A 20,692-nucleotide genomic window follows, 5' to 3' on the forward strand; every position below is an offset into this window, starting at 1 on the left:
AACTCATGTTTCAAAGTTACAGTAGTGTTCTAGTCATCAAATCTGCATTCCAGGCAGCAGGATGGAGGAAGGCACAAATAATATAGATGAAAGAATTATTTCTGTGTTTTTTTAATGGAGGTTCCTGGGATATACTGCATGACACTTCTGCGTATAGACTTTTATTTGCCCCCATTAGTGTGTAAGTAGGGGATAATGTATACTAAAGAACATCAAGCTGTCTTTGCCATGGCCACCCCCGTTCATTCACCTCCCAAATGAACTTTCTCAGTTTATTGCAATCAATTCCATTTTGCCTTCCAAACAAACAGTGACTTCTTGTAATATATTTTAAGACAAATGCCCAGGCCAGGTATAGTGGCTCATACCTGTAATCCCAGCATTTTGAGAGACTGAGGTGGGAGAGGCTTGAGGCCAGGAGTTCAAGACCAGCCTGAGCAAAATAGCAAGACCGCATCTCTACTAAAAATAAAAAATAAAAATAAATAAATAAAAATTAAAATGGTCAGGCATGGTGCTACATATCTGTAGTTCCCAGCTACTCAGGAAACTAAGGCAGGAGGATCACTTGAGCCCAGGGGATACAGACTATAGTGAGCCATGATCGTACCGCCACACTCCAGCCTGGGCAACAGAGTGGGACCCTGTCTCAGAAAAAAAAAGGACAAATACCCATGTGTTGTAAAAATTATAAAATATAAAGAACAAAATAAAAATCACCTATAATTCCACAACCTAAAGATAACAACTGAAATAGTATCATGTAAGAAATGTCCTTAACAGTAATATTTAACAAACAACTTCTGTCTTCAGAGCATCAAGATGTTTTTCAAAGTTTATTCTCTTATACTGTTGGCCAGGCACAGTGGCTCACAGCTGTAATCTTAGCACTCTGGGAGGCCAAGACAGGCAGATTACCTGAGGTTAGGAGTTTGAGATCAGCCTGGCCAGTATAGTGAAACCCCATCTGTACTAAAAAATACAAAAATTAGCTGGGCATGGTGGCATGCGCCTGTAATCCCAGCTCCTCGGGAGGCTGAGGTAGGAGAATCGCTTGAACCAGGGAGGCGGAGGTTGCAGTGAGCCAAGATGGTGCCACTGTACTCTAGCAAGATTATTATGTTATACTATATATTCAGTTATTTATTCCTTCAGTAAACATTGTTAAACATCTCCTTTCTTCCCAGCATATTGATAGTTGGTGTGTGGTTGGGAGAGGAAGCAATGAAAAAAAAAATATATATATATATATATGCAGTGTTCTCAGCTCACTGCAGCCTTCACCTCCCAGGTTCAAACGATTCTCCTGCCTTAGCCCGAGTAGCTGGGATTACAGGTGCCCGCCACTATGCTTGGGTAATTTTTTATATTTTTAGTAGAGATGGGGTTTCACCATGTTGGCCAGGCTGGTCTGGAACTCCTGACCTTCAGATGATCCACCCTCCTCGGTCTCCCGAAGTGCTGAGATTACAGGCCTGAGCTAGCGCTCCCTGCAAAAAAAAATATTTTTTAATTAAATTTTTTGCTGTCTGCATGCTTACAGTCTGGTACAAAAGACAAAAAAGTTTTTTGGTCTTGTTAAAGTTTGGAAATAAATCAGGGACTCATAAATGCCTAATTTATGTTGATGTATGCAAACATACACTAGAAAGCAGGATATTAAAAAAAAATGACACTGGGTAGTTTTATTGTAGAATAATTTTTACCATGGACAATTGTTTGTGAAAATGACACCTTGAAAACACATCTCACTTTTTTACTTGCTGGAGAAGGAAGCTTGAATTACAAGTCTTTTGGGTAGCCTGGTTTGAGCAGTATTAGGAAATAAGCAAGCCTAACTTGGTTAAATTCTAACCTCTCCTGATTCCCAGAAGTCCAAAGTTCATTTAGGGGTAATTCAGCGTGATCAATGTCTTTTGTGATTTCTACAAGGTGAACTAAAGAAATAACTAAAGATGGACCAGTTAGGTTTTGGTAAAAACTGTGATATGTTTTGTTGTGTTTTAAATACTGATGTTGAATCAGTTCATCTTTCCTACTGAAAATCCTTAAGTGGGAAAAGTAGCTATGTTAATAAATACATAGAAAAACTAGGAGTTACACCAAAACATTAACGCTTGCCACTAGATGGTAAGATCTGAGTACCTTTTCTTACGTTCTTTAAATTATCTGTATATGGCTTTTTTTTTTTTTTTTTTATACAAGCGTGTACTACTTTTGTATCTGGAAAAAAAGATTTGTTTTTGTTTCATTTTTTAAGAAGAAGCTTTCATCAGTGGCAAAGGCTCAGCTGAAATTAGTGATAAAGGGTAACTACTTGCCACGTGTCATGAGCCCAGGGCTGAGCAGAATCCTGCAGTGCTCTGAAACCAGTGAGTGCTGCTGGGACCCTGAGAACCCACAGAGAACAGTGGGGCTGATTGTGCCTCTGCACCTCCTCAGGTGACCGAGGGCTGAGCAGGAGAACACAGACTCTTTCATGAAGAAGTGACTAGTATAGGAAACACAGAGCCTCTCTGTAGAGATGCTTAAAGTGCTAGCTTTATTTAAAAATCAACTGGCAAAACTGGAGTGAAGAACACACATTTTCAGAAGATCCCGGTTTCCTGTTTTCATTAAGAAAACAAGGAATGCGGAACAGCTGAGTGTGCTGGGGGTGGTGTCACTGCAGCCGGAGGGAGACTTCATTGGTGAAAACTCAGCCTATGGCATTTGTGCGTGGCTGGCTAAGTTTCCACGAATGTTGAAACTTCCTTATGGGGTGAGGATCGAGGACGTCTGAGGCTGGGTCCGGGTGAGCTGGGAGCAAGCTGGTGTGCGGTGCAGCGCGGACCGGCAGAGAGCGCAGCGGGCGCCACCTGGTAGGTGAGCTGCGAGTGGCGTGGGGCGGTCACCGCTGGCCGAATCCCCGGGGGGCCTTGGGCGAGGGTGACCGGGAAGGCTGCGCGCTGCTTGGCCACTTTACTCGACCACAGCGAACCCACAGGTCTACAGGGGTCCAGCTTAGACTCGCCGGCTCACACACACATCCCAGGTGGGCCAGATGAGCCTGCCTGTCTGACACCCAAGCTGTAGTTTCTCTTTGTTTATGGAATTTCAGACAGTACTGGAAACAGGTCTGGCTGCATATTTTGAGTGATAACCTTCTCCATGTGGAGATGAAAACTAAAAAGGAAAGAGAGAAGGACAGCTACATTCTATTAACATGAGCACTATGAACATGAGCACAAATTTCCAGGCACAGCGCTCCCGGCCAGCCCTCCCATTCTTAGGCTAGGGCATGACTGCTGCTGGGCACTTCTTTCACATAGAACTCACTTCCCACACGTGTTAGAATCGAACAGGTAGAACAATTTAATATTCTTTTAAATTGGGACATAAAGAATATGTGTCCTTTTTATTCCTCTGCTTGGCAAACTTATTTTTGTACTTTTCTTTCCAACATTTGGGAAGAAAGCGGGCAGATGGAGACAGAAGTGTTCTTTAGAGCATTCACACTGGCGGTGTAAATGTTCGGCAGTGCTGGGGGTTGGGAGGGCAGACAGCAACCAGGTTTGCTGGAAGTTCCTTCAAACTTGACAGCAGTCAAGTGGTTTTGTGTACTCCGAAGAGGGCAAGGAGACTGATGGCTTACATTTTCACTCATTGCGTTTGGGTTCTTTCCATAGCTCTAAAAATGCACGGCTTGTTAGTGTGGCTCTGGGAAAACACAACACATGACTTGATCCTACAATTTAAACAAATAAAAATGACCTTGTTTTTAAATTTGAAATGCATAGCCCAGGTCAGCGACAAGGTCTGTGCTTTGAAAGGTTCTTGTGTTTCCTCTTTTAAATGTCTGGTTTAGCCTTAAGTAGTATTTACTGAATGCCACATGATCCAGTGGTTGGAGTATGTAGGTTTTGCCCTTATCTTCATTCTTTGCATCTGTTTGAACTCATCACAATACAAAACAAGGTGTTCCTGGGATAGGGAATGTTTTGTCCAAAAGAAGTCAACACGGAGAAAACTTTTCCTGTAGTTAAGACAGGGTTTGGTTTTGTTTTTAAATGAGGAGAGAAACTGAGAAGTGGAAAATACGAAATGGAGTTGAAGTCTTTCTTCTGTGTGCTTGTACCCTTGCTGCCAGAGTTAATCACTAAATATCCCATGCCCCAGCTTTCTCAGCCAGGGAGGTGTCAAGGCAAATTGTAATCCTGTGGAAGTAGTCAGGAGCTAAGTGCCCTTGGCCTCCATTTAGAAAAGCAGCCCAGTCTGCAAAAGACAGCGGCAGGGACATCTCATCCCAGGCCTCCTGGTTCTGCTGCTGACTTTGTCTGTCTGCTGCTGACTTTTGGTTTTTTTGTGTGCCTCAGATAACACTTTGAAAAACAGGAATCTTAATGTCTGCTGTCTATATTCCAAGAGACTGTAGATGACCAATGAAATTATCTACTGGACAATGCTTTCATGTCTTTTTTTTTTTTGAGACAGAGTTTTTGCTCTGTTGCCCAGGCTGGAGTGCAATGGCGCGATCTTGGCTCATTGCAACCTCCACCTCCTGGATTCAAGCGATTCTCCTGCCTCAGCCTCCTGAGCAACCGGAATTACAGGCACCTGCCACCATGCCCAGCCAATTTTTGTATTTTTAGTAGAGACGAGGTTTTACCACGTGTTGGCCAGGCTGGTCTCAAACTCTTGATCTCAGGTGATCCACCCACCTTGGCCTCCCAAAGGGCTAGGATTACAGGAGTGAGCCACCATGCCCGGCCTTTCGTGTCTTTTATAATGAATTCTTTTAAAAATAGTTAGTAAGGACTTACTGTGTGCTTGACTCGTTGAAATCATTATCTCTGAGTACTGATGGACATAAAGACGGAAAAAGATGGAAATAGTAGACATTTTAGACTACAAAAGTGGGGAAGGAGGGGAGTGAGGGTTGAAAAATTACCTATTGGGTACAGTGTTCACTATTTGGGTGATGTGTACACTAGAAGCTCAAAGCTCATCATTACACAATAGATCCATGTAACAAGCCTGCACATGTACTCCCTGAATCTAAGATAAAATTTTTAAAAATAATACAATCATTATCTCATTACATTGTTTTAAGCCTGTGAGTTAAATATTTGCATCTCCATTTTTACTCAGGGAGAAACTGAAGTTCAGAGAGGTTTATTAACTTGCTTACCCAGGCCAGGTGCAGTGACTCATGCCTGTAATCCCAGCAGTTTGGGAGGCTGGGGAGGGTGGATCACCTAAGGTCAGGAGTTCCAGACCAGCCTGGCCAACATGGTGAAACCCTATCTCTACTAAAAATGTAAAAATTAGCCAGGCATGGTGGTGCGCCTCTAGAATCCCAGCAACTCAGGAGGCTGAGGTAGGAGAATTGCTTGATCCCAGGAGGCGGAGGCTGCAGTGAGCCGAGATCGTGCCATTGCAACTCCAGCCTGGGTGACAGAGTGACCTGTCTCAAAAAAAAAAAACTTGCTTACCCAGTTGTTGTAGATCCAGGTTTACAACATAGGTGTGTCAACTCTTAAAATCATACCAGCTTGCTGTACTGCAACAAACAAAAATATTAGTTTTTGCTATTATGTGTATTGCATGTCATTATAATATTCTTTTCTCCCTCTTCTAGGAAAAGCAGATGATATTCTGAATGGAGACCAGGACAAGGAACAAAAAGACCCTTACTTTGTGGAGACCCCCTATGGTTATCAACTAGACTTAGATTTCCTCAAATATGTGGATGACATACAGAAGGGAAACACCATCAAAAGACTGAACATCCAGAAGAGGCGGAAGCCATCCATGCCATGCCCAGAACCCAGGACCACATCTGGTCAGCAAGGTATATGGACTTCCACCGAATCCCTCTCATCCTCCAACAGTGATGACAACAAGCAGTGCCCCAACTTCCTCCTAGCCAGAAGCCAAGTTACGTCAACTCCAATCTCAAAGCCACCTGCCCCTCTAGAGACGTCACTCCCTTTTCTTACCATCCCAGAAAATCAACAGCTGCCACCTCCCTCACCACAACTCCCAAAGCATAACCTTCATGTCACCAAGACACTGATGGAGACCCGGAGAAGACTGGAACAGGAGAGAGCCACCATGCAGATGACACCAGGTGAGTTCAGAAGGCCCAGGCTGGCCAGTTTTGGAGGCATGGGCTCCACAAGCTCCCTCCCCTCTTTTGTGGGTTCTGGAAACCACAATCCTGCCATACACCAGCTTCACAATGGATACCAAGGTAATGGGGATTATGGTGGCTATGCCCCAGCTGCTCCCACCACTTCCTCCATGGGGAGCTCCATCCGCCACAGCCCCCTGAGCTCAGGGATCTCCACCCCAGTGACCAACGTGAGCCCTATGCACCTGCAGCACATCCGTGAGCAGATGGCCATTGCTCTGAAACGCCTGAAGGAACTAGAGGAGCAGGTGCGAACCATCCCTGTGCTCCAGGTAAAGATCTCTGTCTTGCAAGAAGAGAAAAGGCAGTTGGCCTCACAGCTGAAAAACCAAAGGGCTGCATCCCAGAACAATGTCTGTGGTGTGAGGAAGCGGTCCTACAGTGCAGGGAACGCCTCCCAGCTGGAACAGCTCTCCCGGGCCCGAAGAAGTGGCGGGGAATTATACATCGACTATGAGGAGGAAGAAATGGAGAGCGTAGAACAGAGCACCCAGAGGATAAAGGAGTTCCGGCAGCTTACAGCAGACATGCAAGCCCTGGAGCAGAAGATCCAGGACAGCAGCTGTGAGGCCTCCTCAGAGTTCAGGGAGAATGGAGAGTGCCGGTCTGTGGCTGTGGGTGCCGAAGAGAACATGAATGACATCATCGTGTACCACAGAGGCTCCAGGTCCTGTAAGGATGCAGCTGTAGGGTCACTTATTGAGATGAGGAATTGTGGGGTCAGTGTGACAGAGGCCATGCTTGGAGTGACAACTGAAGCTGACAAAGAAATTGAGCTGCAACAGCAGACCATAGAAGCCTTGAAGGAAAAGATCTATCGCCTAGAAGTACAGCTTAGAGAAACCACCCATGACCGGGAGATGACTAAACTAAAACAAGAGCTGCAGGCTGCTGGATCGAGGAAAAAGGTTGACAAAGCCACGATGGCCCAGCCGCTTGTTTTCAGTAAGGTGGTGGAGGCGGTGGTGCAGACCAGAGACCAAATGGTCGGCAGTCACACAGACCTGGTGGACACGTGCGTTGGGACCTCCGTGGAAACAAACAGTGTAGGCATCTCCTGCCAGCCCGAATGTAAGAACAAAGTCGTAGGGCCTGAGCTGCCCATGAATTGGTGGATTGTTAAGGAGAGGGTGGAAATGCACGACCGTTTTGCTGGGAGGTCTGTGGAAATGTGTGACAAGAGTGTGAGTGTGGAAGTCAGCATCTGCGAAACAGGCAGCAACACAGAGGAGTCTGTGAATGACCTCACACTCCTCAAGACAAACTTGAATCTCAAAGAAGTGCGGTCTATCGGTTGTGGAGATTGTTCTGTTGACGTGACTGTCTGCTCTCCAAAGGAGTGTGCCTCCCGGGGCGTGAACACTGAGGCTGTTGGCCAAGTGGAAGCTGCCGTCATGGCAGTGCCTCGTACCGCAGACCAGGACACTAGCACGGATTTGGAACAGGTGCACCAGTTCACCAACACCGAGACGGCCACCCTCATAGATTCCTGCACCAACACTTGCCTAAGCACTTTGGACAAGCAAACCAGCACCCAGACTGTGGAGACGCGGACAGTAGCTGTAGGAGAAGGCCGTGTCAAGGACATCAACTCCTCCACCAAGACGCGGTCCATTGGTGTTGGAACGTTGCTTTCTGGCCATTCTGGGTTTGACAGGCCATCAGCTGTGAAGACCAAAGAGTCAGGTGTGGGGCAGATAAATATTAACGACAACTATCTGGTTGGTCTCAAAATGAGGACCATAGCTTGTGGGTCACCACAGTTGACTGTGGGGCTGACAGCCAGCAGAAGGAGCGTTGGGGTTGGGGATGACCCTGTAGGGGAGTCTCTGGAGAACTCCCAGCCCCAAGCTCCACCTGGAATGACGACCGGCCTGGATCACTACATTGAGCGCATCCAGAAGCTGCTGGCAGAACAGCAGACACTGCTGGCTGAGAACTATAGTGAACTGGCAGAAGCTTTCGGGGAGCCTCACTCACAGATTGGCTCCCTCAACTCTCAGCTCATCAGCACCCTGTCGTCTATCAACTCTGTCATGAAATCTGCAAGCACTGAAGAGCTGAGGAACCCTGACTTCCAGAAAACCAGTCTGGGTAAAATCACAGGTAGGTGGTACCCTGAAGAGCTGGGAATGAGGAAGGATGGGGGAAAATGTCTTCCCAGGAGCTAAGGATTATTTTTTTAACTGCTGGAACCATTTTTGGAGGAGAAATGGAGAAAGCTTTAGAGTGGTAATCTGTAGAATGAAAACTAAGAATCAAAATCCATAAGCACCTCTGCTGATTCTTATTATCTGGTAGCCTCACTGGCCTCTGGCTGAGGACTAACGCTGGAAGAAAAGTAAACTGGTGTTGGCTGGCCTAGAGGTTGTCTTCTGGGGCCGCTAGTTTGGTAAGATGCTTTATTCTTTGTCTTTCAGTTATTTACTTGTTCATTATTTATAGAACTGCCTTTAAAAAAATCCTACCCTGTTTGTACCCACTATTACCAGTATATTATCAATTAGAAATTCTGGCATAAAATGTTTTCAGTTAAAACGTTTATGAGAGGAGAGACTCCATTAATTCATTCATTAATTCAGCAAATAATTATTGAATTTGAGCCAGGCACAATGGTACACATCTGTAGTCCCAGCTACTCTGGAGGCTGAGGCGGGAGTATTGCTAGAACCCAGGAATTTGAGGCCAGCCTAGGCAACATAGTAAGACCTCCATCTCTAAAAAAATATGAAGTAAAAATTATTACTTGGATTCCTACTCGGTCTCAAGCATAGGTATAGGCTGTGAAGATAGTGTGAACAAAACAAGAACAGAGCCTCTGTCCTTGTGGTGCTTACATTCTAGGTGGGGTGCAGGAGATAGACAGTAGACCTATAATATGTCAGGAGGTGATAAATACTGTGAAGAAATTAACTCCAGCTGTGGGAACAGCAAGTGGTAGTAGTCAGGGTGAGGGCTGTTTGAGATGAGGTGGGCAAAGAAGGGACCCTTGAGCAAGAACGTGGAGAGAAGGGAGTCTTTTCCCAGTCTTCATTTTGATAGGTGCTTACTTTTTTTTTTTTTTTTTAAAGACAGAGTTGCTGTGTCACCCAGGCTGGAGTGTAGAGGTGCCATCTTGGTTCACTGCAACCTCTGCCTCCCGGGTACAGGCGATTCTCATGTCTCAGCCTCCCGAGTAGCTGGGACTGCAGGTGCCCACCACTATACCCAGCCACTTTTTTGTATTTTAGTAGAGATGGGGTTTCACCATATTGGTCAGGCTGGTCTCGAACTCCTGACCTCAGGTGATCTACCTGCCTCGGCCTCCCCAAGTGCTGGGATTACAGACATGAGCCACTGCACCTGGTCTGATAGGCACTTAAATTTTTGTCTTTCTTATTCTTTCTCGTATTCATTGGGATTCCTGCTCACCCTTCCTTCTTGAAATTGAAGCTAATAATCAGAAAACCAACCTGGATGATTTTATGACTTACAGTAATTCCCTGTGAGCCTCACCAACCTGATTTTGCTTGTGACCATGTGCACTGCCTCTCACAGCGTGTAACATTATCCTCAGCTTGGGACCACACTGCCTGGCTTCTGTTTCTGGCTCTCCAATTCTCATGAATCAATGTGACCTGGGAAAGAGTTTGCATTAGATTAATTTTACTTGAAAATGTGTAATACAGATTTAAGTAAGCCATCCACAGAAATTCCAGTCTTTCTGACTATTAGTGTCTGATGGGGCAATGATTAAAATAGACTGAAATACATTATTTTTATATCTGTCGCCCAGGCTGGAGTGCAGTGGTGCCATCTCGGCTCACTGCAAGCTCCGCCTCCTGGGTTCACGCCATTCTCCTGCCTCAGCCTCCGAGTAGCTGGGACTACAGGTGCGCACCACCACGCCCGGCTAATTTTTTGTATTTTTAGTAGAGACGGGGTTTCACCGTGTTAGCCAGGATGGTCTCGATCTCCTGACCTCGTGATCCGCCTGCCTCAGCCTCCCAAAGTGCTGGGATTACAGGCATGAGCCACCATGCCTGGCTGGTTTCCACTTTCAAACCTCAATTATTGTTAATTTTCAGTATCTGTGCTATAGGACAGTTAGTTTGTTGTGGAAGAAAAAATGAACGTCACAGTTCATGTGTGGGGTTTTGCCTTTTAGAATCCAAAGAGTCTAATAAACATACAGAGAAGTCATTTTAGAATAAACAGGATTAAAATGATCTGTGGACTGAAACAGAGTGTGCAGGAACTCATGCTATGTCTGCTTTTTGACATCCTTTTAAAAATCATGATGTCAGATGAAGTCAAAATAAAATTCTTAAATACCTCCAGACACAGATGGCACAATGGATCATCCATTATAAAAGCATTTTGTTCTCAGCCTTCTACCCTCCTCCCCAAACTGGGGTTTCTATTTCACATTCTTGCCAAAAATATTCAGCTGTAACACTGAAGTAATTTGCTGACCCCTTGAGCACGGAGACCAGGGAGCAAATTTGGTCTGGCTGTGTGACAGTGTTTTTTGGTCTATTTCCAGTTACGCTGACATGCCACACATCACTGGTTAGATCCGACCCTGTTAGCAAACACCTAATTAATCAGCTAAAATACAGGAGACCTACAGCACTTGTGAACAAAACAATAAATATTTTTAACAGCACTTATTTAGTCACAATGGCAGCCCCTCTCAGCGCACACAAGAACAACTTTAAAGTATTTCTGTAATACACATCATATTTGTGTTTTCACCAAGTTCCAATGAGGAATGAATTAGGAAATGAATGCAGAGTGTTCCATTTTTGTTATCTGGCATTTGTTACGTGTACTGAAAATTAAAGCAACTTGGTATAGTAAAGTGGAGATTCTCAACACTTAGAAGCTTTCAGAAACCAAGTGGCTCAGGGTGCACCGTGCATTCCTGTGCACACCATACCATAGAGAATAGCACTCACCACAGTCTAGAATGCATTTCTGTACCAAAAGATATACTGGAGTATAGAAGGGTATTCATCTCAATGTTTTCTTCCCCCAAATAAAACAGTAGGGAATTTGGGTCTGACACCTACCAAAAACAGCATGTAAATGATCATTTATATGAACCTAACACAGCATTCTAATTTAAAGAAGTTGTTGAGTTTGGGCTCTGAAACCAGACAGTGTGGGTTCACATGGTTTCTCTGTCGCTAGAACAGATTGTCTTTGTTCCTTCACAGGGTTGTAATGAAGATTCAGTGAGTCAACAGGAGTAAAGCACAGATTATAAATGCTCAATGAAAGCTGACTGATGTTGTTGTTAGAGTATTTCCAGAAATAGAAATGTAGATCTAGAACAAATGATGCCACACAAAAATTGTACAAATGGTCTTTTGTTTTCAACCTAAATTTTCATCTTCATTCTCCAACTAACCATTGTATCAGTATAAAGAAGTAAATAGATAACAATGGGAAACACAAAATAAATTGATAAATTTTCAGTCCAGAGTCATTCAGAATCCGTGTCAAAGCTCAAAACGAAGAGTATTAGTGGCCAATCCATAGAATTCTGTTCATTTCTCCTAGAGTTGAAGATTTGTTGATGGTGTCACTTTTCAGTATGCATAAAAGTGTCATTTTTAGCAGCAGCATAATGCTTAACACTATATTTAATTTCTTAAAATTACAACTGGAGCATGCGTCATAAGAAATTAATAGTTCAAGCCTAGGCAACATAGTGAGACCTTGTCTCTACAAAAACATTTTTTTTAATTACCTGGTCATGTTATCCTATGTCTGTAGCCTCAGCTACTCAGGAAACGGAGGTGGGATGATCTCTTGAGCCCAAGAGGTTGAGGCTGCAGTGAGCTGCGATCACGCCATACACTCCAGCCTGGGTGACAGAATGAGACCTTGTCTGTGGCGGGGGGAAGATTGTGCATGGTGGCTCACACCTGTAATCCTAGCACTCTGGGAGGCTGAGGCTGGCAGATTGCTTGAGCCCAGAGTTAGAGACCAGCCTGGGCAACATGGTGAAACCCCGTCTTTACTAAAAATACAAAAATTAGCCAGGCATGATGACGGACGCCTGTAGTCCCAGCTACTCAGGAGGCTGAGGTGCGAAGATCACCTGAGCCCGGGAGGTGCAGGCTGCAGTGAGCCGTGATTGTCACCCCCCCCGCCCCCAGCCTGGGTAGCAGAGTGACACCCTGTCTCAAAAAAAGAAAAGAAAAAGAAATTAAAAGTTCAGAAGAGTGTATAATAAAAGAGTTAAAGCCTCCCTGGCGCACTCCCGTGATAGCCCACATGTGTTTGGTTGGTATTTGTAGATGTGCATGCTTGCCGGTCTGTATTTTAGAAACATACATTTTTGTAATAAAATTTGAATCATACATAGTCTGCTTCTGTGTTTTTCACCTAAAAGGTCACGAACATTTTTCTAGGATTTGAGAGACAATGTCTTGGTTTTGATGGAATTGGAACCTGATGGTGACCAGAAGTGTTCTGTATTTTTTAATTCCTGATAGTTTGAGTTTAATGCATTTAATATTTTCTTTTATAAAATAAAAAAGTTAAGAGGAAATGAGTTTCTGTTATAACAAAAACGTTGGTAAAAAAAGTTTATTCTTCCTGTAAATCAGTTGGATTGTTTTCGTTTGAGGCATAGATTAGTGTTTTCTTTTTTTAATTACTATTTTCTTCTAGAGAGGCAAGAGGAGAGAGAAAATTCCAGACAAATGACTTATAGTTACAAATACTCTAAAAATATATAACTGTCTCTGAGCAAATACAAACAAAACTGTAACAGTGGAATTTAACTGCCTGCCCCATGATTTATAGAACATTCATCTCTCATACTGACAAGAACTGCTTTTTAAAATCAGCGTCCATATTTATACTCTTGGTTATCTTAGTTCATCAAAAGTTAATGAACTCGAAGTCATTCCCATAACTATGAAAGTAAGTCATAGACAAGAGGTCTGAGCCAAAGCAAAAGCAGGGAAATAAGCCATTACAAAATACATTTCTAGGTAGTTTTCTCCTTGTTCAAATAATATATCATTTACCTGTCTTAGCACTTGGCTTTTTAATCACTTTCTTTTAATGCTCAAAAGCACCAAAACAATGCAGTCCAAGTGTTTCTGGGTCCAGGTGTTTCTGTGACTCTGCAGGTATAAAAGCATGATGTAGGTAGTGGAAGGCCTAGAAGTCAGAAGAGTTGACCTCTCATACTGGCTGTGTAGGTAACTTGCTGTATCTTTTTTTTTTTTTTTTTTTTTACTTTTGAGACAGGGTCTCGCTCTGTCACCCAGGCTAGAGTGCAATGGCATGATCACAGCTTGCTGTAGCCTCAACTTCCCGAGCTCTAGCCATCCTCCCTCTTCAGCTTCCCAAGTAGCTGGGACTACAGGTGCATGTCACCATGCCTGGCTAATTTTTGTATTATTTTTAGAGATGAGGTCTCCCCATGTTGCCCAGCTGGTCTTGAACTTTTGGTTTCAAGCAATTTGCCTGCCTCAGCCTCCCAAATTATTGGGATTACAGGTGTGAGCCACCACGCCACGCCACTGTATCATTTTAGACAGGGAGATTGTGGACTTCCGTGGCCTCCTATGTCAAACGAATAGGGTGAGATTAGTTTTTCTCCTATAGTCCCTTCAGCAGGATTAGTCTATACAAGTGTGAGTTAACTGTTTATGTTGTTGACCACACATGCATTAGCATTCAGGCTGAGTTCTGAGAGGAGAGCGTAGAAACAACATATTTGTCCTTTCTCCTCTATCAAAGCTACATGCTTTTCCTCACAAAGTAGTATGTACCAAAAAAGAAGATGGTCCTTCATGAATAATCTCTACTGCCTGTTCCCCAAACCATCATTTGGGCTTAAAGAGTGAATTCATACTCAAGCCCTTTTTCTGTTTTGTTTTTGTTTGTTTGTTTTTGTTTTTTTGAGACGGAGTCTTGCTCTGTCGCCCAGGCTGGAGTGAAATGGCACAGTCTCAGCTCACTGCAACCTCTGCCTCCCAGGTTCAAGTGATTGTCCTGCCTCAGCCTCCTGAGTAGCTGGGATTACAGGCACGTGCCACCACGCCCGGCTAATTTTTATTATTATTATTATTTTTAGTAGAGACAGGGTTTCACCTTGTTGGCCAGGCTGATCTCGATGTCCTGACCGTCATGATCCACCCGCCTCGGCCTCCCAAAGTGCTGGGATTACAGACATGAGCCACCGCGCCTGGCCTCAAACCCTTTTTCTTAAAGAAAAACAAACATTATTTCAGATCCCTTTGAATTTTTAGTCATACTTTGGGAAATTAACCTGAATATTTGAAAGGATTCCATAATGAATTGGAAATTTCAGTCCTACCTGTTCTCAACAAGTAAGTTTAGATGTTCTTTAAAAATTAAATCAGAATGTCAAGCTGAAAATTTGGCACAGCAACATGGTTAATTAGCTGGCTACACTCTTCTTTTTTGTGTTTTCAGAAAGCACTTGGCACTATCAATACAAATATAGATCAGCATACCAGAACAGTTGGAATAGATGAACAGAGCAACTTTTAAAATCCATTTTAATATATTTTTTTAAATCAATTTTCTAATGAATTTGGAAGCCCATTGCTATATACCAATAACTAATACCCATTCTGGACAGATAAATGTTACACAGAAAACTGGAGAAGTGATCTCTTTAAAACCCGTTCAGCTCTAGTGTTGGGTGGTGTTTTTTTTTTTTTTTTTTAAGAGATGGGTTCTTGCTTTGTCACCCAGACTAGAGTGCAGTGGCATGATCGGGGCTCACTGCAGCCCCCAACCTCTGGGCTCAGGGCTCAAGTGACCTTCCCACCTCCCAGCTCTAGTTTCATTGAATTATTTTTCTTGTAAAACAGTTTGCTTTTAACATTCCTAAAGTCAAAGACATAAAGTTTTCATTTTAAGTGACTTGTTTTTCATTATAGTCATCTCATTTGCCTTAGAATTTAATATATGGATAATTATAAAAGCTAAAGTGCACTTTGGAATGATAATACATCGAAGGTGTTCCTCTTATTTTCCAGAACACTGAGATTTCTGTCACTTGTTGTCCTGTAGTGATCACTAATCTGACCAAGTCGTAAAATGAGGCTCATGCTTTATTGATGTTTATGGCCAATAAGTTTGAGTTAATGACAGAAGACTTCACAGTTGCCCACTCTGCTGTTCATTAACTTCCCAGTTGCGCCTGTGAAAACCATTGCCACCCGGTGGGAATTTTGAGCATCTAGACCAGAGTGCCAGAATTCTGAAAGTGTTTTGTAATTATTCCACGTGTTGTTGTTTTGTTTTGTTGAGACAAGGTCTCACTCTGTCTCCCGGGCTGGAGTGCAGTCATAGCTCACCATAGACCCTAACTGCCAAGCTCAAGCTATCCTCACACATGAACCTCCCAATAGCTAGGACTACAAGCACTTACCACCATGCCCAGCTGTTTTTTGTTTTGTTTTGTTTTGTTTTTTGTTAGACAGGGGATCTCACTATGTTGCTGAGGCTCGTCTGCAACTCCTGGGCTCAAGCAATTAACCTACCTCAGCCTCACTAAGTGCTGGGATTACAGGTGTAAGCCAATGCACCCAGCCTGTTTTTTGTTTTTCCATAGAGACAGGGTTTCATTCTGTCACGCAGGTTGGAGTGCAGCCTCAATCTCCCAACCTCAAACCATCCTCCTGTCTCAGCCCCTCAAAGTACTGGGATTACAGGTGTGAGCCACTCCCAGCCCGTAATTACTCCTGTTTTTATCCCTATTGTTCAGGTAGCATTTACTGTCTGTTTAGCATGAACATCTACTATTAGTGGCTCAGGGCTGTTAATTAAACGATCAGCAATTCCTAAGAATTCACATGGATCCAAGTTGATGGGTTGAAACTAGAGGGGAGTCCAAACTCTTATTCTCAGTAGTCAACTTTTATATTGGTTAATTTAATTCAGTGGATCTCAATCCTGGCTGCACAATAGAATCACCTAGGGAGAAGTTTAAAAATACTGATGCCTGCAATTGGAGACACTGGTTATATTACCAAGGCTTTGACTGGAATGGCATGTTTACGGACTACTTTGGGGAACTGAAGTTGACCTTTAGAGCCAGTGAAAGCCCCTTGGAAAAACTGACCTCATACCTTGTCCTTTACAGGGTTCCTAACCTGTGTAAGTAAAGAGTGTCACTTTCTGACAAGCTCAGGAGCCCCAAGTTATTTTGGGCCCTTGGGAAAAGAGGAAGTCACCTAATTTATATAGGTTTCTGCAGGCACAAATAAATCCTTGGCTGGGCTCAAAAGGTTTTTATAAGGTCTAATCTGAGATTCCTTATGAAAAATTTCAGCAAAGTCAATGTAAAAAAAAAAGGGGGGGTGGGGGGCTATATGGCAAATACTTATTCTTGCTGCACTTTATGCAAATAATTAGCCCAAGCATAATAAAACTAAAACTTATTTTGGAAATAAATTGGTCCTACTATGCTTGGTCTTTGGTAGAAACAGAAAACCAGAGAGAGAAAAATTATGTTTCAGAAAAACTGTAGTACCCCTTTTATTAGACTCCAGCCTTGTCCATTTTTTTGGACAAGGTTATCTGCTGATAACCCAATAATTGGTTCTCAGGGTCATTTACCTGGGTCCCTCAAGGCTTCAGGTTGGTTCTACAGGGACTCCTGAAGCTAGGACTTTCACTCCTTATGGTAGGGCTTATCATTAATCTTACAGTCTGCTGTTCACTTATGTGCTGTACTAAAACTGTGGATAAGAATGACTGCAACCAGACACCAGTGAATGCATACAGTCAACTTAAAGACGGTTTCACTCCTCTTACCTTCGGGGCAACCCTTTCCCCAACCATGTCCCATAAGCAAGAAGGAATTAGAGCTGTCATCAGCCTTTCCCATCTCCATAGCTCACACCTCAGGATTGAGGTGGACTGAAACCCAAGGAGGTGGGGGCATTGAAACTGCCTTTCCAAAATCATGACAGTAAAAGAAACCTGACATAGCTGACTCCATCTTACCTCTGACCTCCAAGCTGTCCTTGTTCATTCCTAGGCACAGGCCATGCTAACTGTGGGCGGAATTTGGTTTATAGTTTAACCTTAAAGCAAGGATGATAATAGCTCTTCCCAAGACTAAACTGCCTTTGTAAAACTAATGAAAGCCCACAAGGTTAGAGTTATGGAAGGCCCCTGAATTCTATTTTATTTATTTATTTTATTTTTTTGAGATGGAATTCTACTTCAACTGCAAATACATGTTCTCTCTCCCTCTCATACCTGGACCCACCCAGATAGTTTATTGTATCTACATTTTTTAAAGCCCCACCCTCAATTCAGGTGATTCTAAAGGGTAGCTAGGGTTGAAACTGTTGAATTTTGTTTATTGGCCTCCTTTATTCTTTGGTTTTCCTGGCTGCACATTTTCTTTGTTTTGCTCAAACACAGCAGTCGTTTGTCAGTCTTATGTTGATGCATGTGGTGCCTACAACTACAAATGGGTCCTTATCAAGTTCAGAGAGTTGTTTATAGCCGCTCAAGACCAGCCAGAATTTCAACACCATCCAAAGAATGTTTTCTGGCAATATAGGTGACCAGTTCCCTCTGACCTGACAAATGAGAGCCAGTTTGGAATTTAATGAGGTTCTTTGCCTTACCAGTTAGCCTCAGTAGAATCCTCATGCCCTTCAGTTGAATTACATGGACACTTATTAAAGGCTCTCGATGGTCCAGTACTGTTCTAAGCACTGGACAGGACACCAAATAAGAATGTAGCATGGAGGAACTCAAGATGCTGACCATCTCATTGAGGAGACAGGGCATATTTTAGTCTGGATAGTAAGTGTTATAGGACAATGATGGGGGATAAAAGAGATCTCTGTGGAATGGTTGGAATGGTATCATAGAAGAAAGACTAGAGAAGATAGAATTTGGGCCAAGCCTTGAAAAGAGGCTCGAATTCAGCTGGTGAAGGATGGTGAATTTCCAGACCTGTAGGACAATCTAATTACTCCCCACTCGTAATTAAGTCACAGGACCACTCTGAACAGAATGGACAGAGTGGAGGAGTAGTTGAGAGGTAAAATTCCCACAGGCAAGATGAAACCTTCTACATTGACCCTTGGATGCCTGCATGAGGAAGTGGACCTTGATTGGAGAAGCTTTAAAAAGCCCTGGTTTACAAAAGTAAGCTGTGGTGAGAAAAATTATAGCACTGGGTATCACTGGGTGACACTATCTGGAAGGGGTGGGAGGCAAGGCTTACCAGGTTGTTAGAAATGTTCTGTATCTCTGTTACAGAGGTGGTTACACAGGCATATACATTTATCAAGTTCCATCTGAGTTACACTTAAAATCTGTGCATTTTCATGGGGGCATGGTGGCATGCACCTGGGTCCTGTGGTCCTAGCTACTCCAGAGGCCAAGGTGGGAGGATTGCTGGAGCCCGAGAGTTCAAGGCTGCAGTTAGCTATGATCACATTCCATTTCACTCTAGCCTGGGTGACAGTGTGAGACCCTGTCTGTAATTAATTAATTCTGTGCATTTTATTGTCTATAAATCGTATTTGAATTTTTTTTAATTTTAAGCTGTATTTAAACAAAGATAACTTATGGATTAAAAGACTAATAGCAGCCAATGGAAACACATGACTGGGATTCTGATGCAAACACCCTATAAAAGAAATTTTTAAGAGACTATTGGAGGTTCAGCACACTAGCTCATGCCTGTAATTCCAGTACTTTCAGAGGCCAAGGTGGGCAGATAGCTTGAACCCAGCAGTTCGAGACCGGCCTGGGCAACATAGTGAAACCCATCTCTACTAAAAAATACAAAAAAAAAAAAAAAAAAACAGCCAGACATGGTGGTGCACGTCTGTGGTCCCAGCTACTTGGAGCGGGGGCTGAGGTGGAAGGATCGCTTGAGCCTGGGAGGCGGAGGTTGCAGTGAGCTCACACTGAGTGAGATGCCATATCAAAGAAAAGACTGAAGAAATTTGAATACTGACTGGATTATGTGATAATCATAAAGAATTATCTTTAAGGTTTGATAGTTTTAGCCTCAATGGTTTGCATTTTTTAGAGTTTGTTCTTTTAGGGAACAATGTTACACAGAAAACTGGAGAAGTGATCTCTTTAAAACCCGTTCAGCTCTAGTGTTGGGTGGTGTTTTTTTTTTTTTTTAAGAGATGGGTTCTTGCTTTGTCACCCAGACTAGAGTGCAGTGGCACTCTACTGAAATATTTATGGATGAAAATGATAGAATCTCTAGCTGTTGCTTCAAAATAATCCAGTGTGAGTGGCAGAGGGAGTTATCAGGGAAACCAGGTATCTTCTAATCATTGTTGAAGCTAGTAATGGGAACACAGGAGTTTATTAAACTATTATCTACTTTTTTCATGTTTACGGTTTCAATAGTAGTCAAAACTATCATGTATTTGCATTTAAAAAGTCGTTGTTGGTTCTTGAAGAGGAAAATGCTTCGTACAAGTGTTTCTCTAAAAACAGTGTTCTGGCAGCCAGGTGCGGTGACTCACGCCTGTAATCCCAGAACTTTGGGAGGCCGAGGTAGGAGTTCGTGACCAGCCTGGCCAACATGGTAAAATCCCGTCTCTACTAAAAATACAAAAAATAGCTGGGCGTGGTGGCGAGCACTTGTAATCCCAGCTACTCAGGAGGCTGAAGCAGGAGAGTCACTTGAACCCAGGAGGTGGAGGTTGCAGTGAGCGGAGATCACACCACTGCATTCCAGGCTGGGCAACAGAGCAAGACTCAATCTCAAAAAAAAAAAAAAAAAAAAAAAGTGTTCTGGCACTCTGATTAACTAGTGAGACTTTTTGGAGGCCACTGCAATATTTTCTAAGTAATGATGAATGGACTTGGAGAAGGAAAAATGTCCTGCTTTATTTACTTTGCTTAAAATAAGTCAAAGGTAAGTTAGGCTTTTCATATTTGCAGTTAGGGGACACATAGGGGACATCAGGTTACATGATGTTAAACACTGTTTGGACCACTGAATTCAGTATTGTGTGTGTGTGTTGAGGAAGTTGGATTTGTAAAGGAATCGTCCAGGTAGCCCCCGCGTCCCACAGCTAAAGGAGAAAGAATTGTGCTGTTGATTTGTGGACAAGGGACTGTTCACAGAATTAGGAAACGTGAGTTCTAGTTCAGCTCTGTGGCCTGGGGCAAGTCACTGAACCTAGCTGGCCTTCAGAATCCTTAGCTGGAAGTATGAGAATTAAAATTTAGATGATATCCCTTGAGGTCAGAAATTTGAGGCCAGGCTAACCAAAATGGTAAAACTCAGTCACTACTAAAAATACAAAAATTAGCCAGGCACAGTTGCACGCACCTGTAGCCCCAGCTACTTGGGAGGTTGAGGCAGGAGAATCGCTTGAACCTGGGAGGCAGAGGTTGCAGTGAGCTGAGATTGCACCACAGCACTCGCTCTAGCCTGGGCGACAGAACAAGATTCAGTCTCAAAACAAACAAAAAACAAACAACAACAACAAAATTTAGGTGATCTCTAATGCCTCACTTTAAATT

General features: G+C 43.2%; 1 protein-coding gene across 13 annotated transcripts in view; it reads left to right on the plus strand.

Moving 5' to 3' along the window:
- The window catches only part of KANK1 (KN motif and ankyrin repeat domains 1), a 156,930-nt gene that overhangs the window by 115,918 nt on the left and 20,320 nt on the right, over window positions 1–20,692 (plus strand). For 9 of the 13 annotated variants that reach the window (XM_030920026.1, XM_030920032.1, XM_010364421.2 and 6 more), the window contains one exon: window positions 5,621–8,281. In XM_030920026.1, the coding sequence (XP_030775886.1) occupies window positions 5,621–8,281 (2,661 nt within the window). Of the gene's footprint in view, window positions 1–2,288; window positions 2,866–5,620; window positions 8,282–20,692 lie in introns of those variants that run through there. The other 4 variants (XM_030920028.1, XM_030920035.1, XM_010364426.2 and 1 more) reach the window with 2 other exon arrangements.

This window comes from Rhinopithecus roxellana, chromosome 16 (assembly GCF_007565055.1).
Source record: "Rhinopithecus roxellana isolate Shanxi Qingling chromosome 16, ASM756505v1, whole genome shotgun sequence".
Lineage (NCBI taxonomy): Eukaryota > Metazoa > Chordata > Mammalia > Primates > Cercopithecidae > Rhinopithecus > Rhinopithecus roxellana.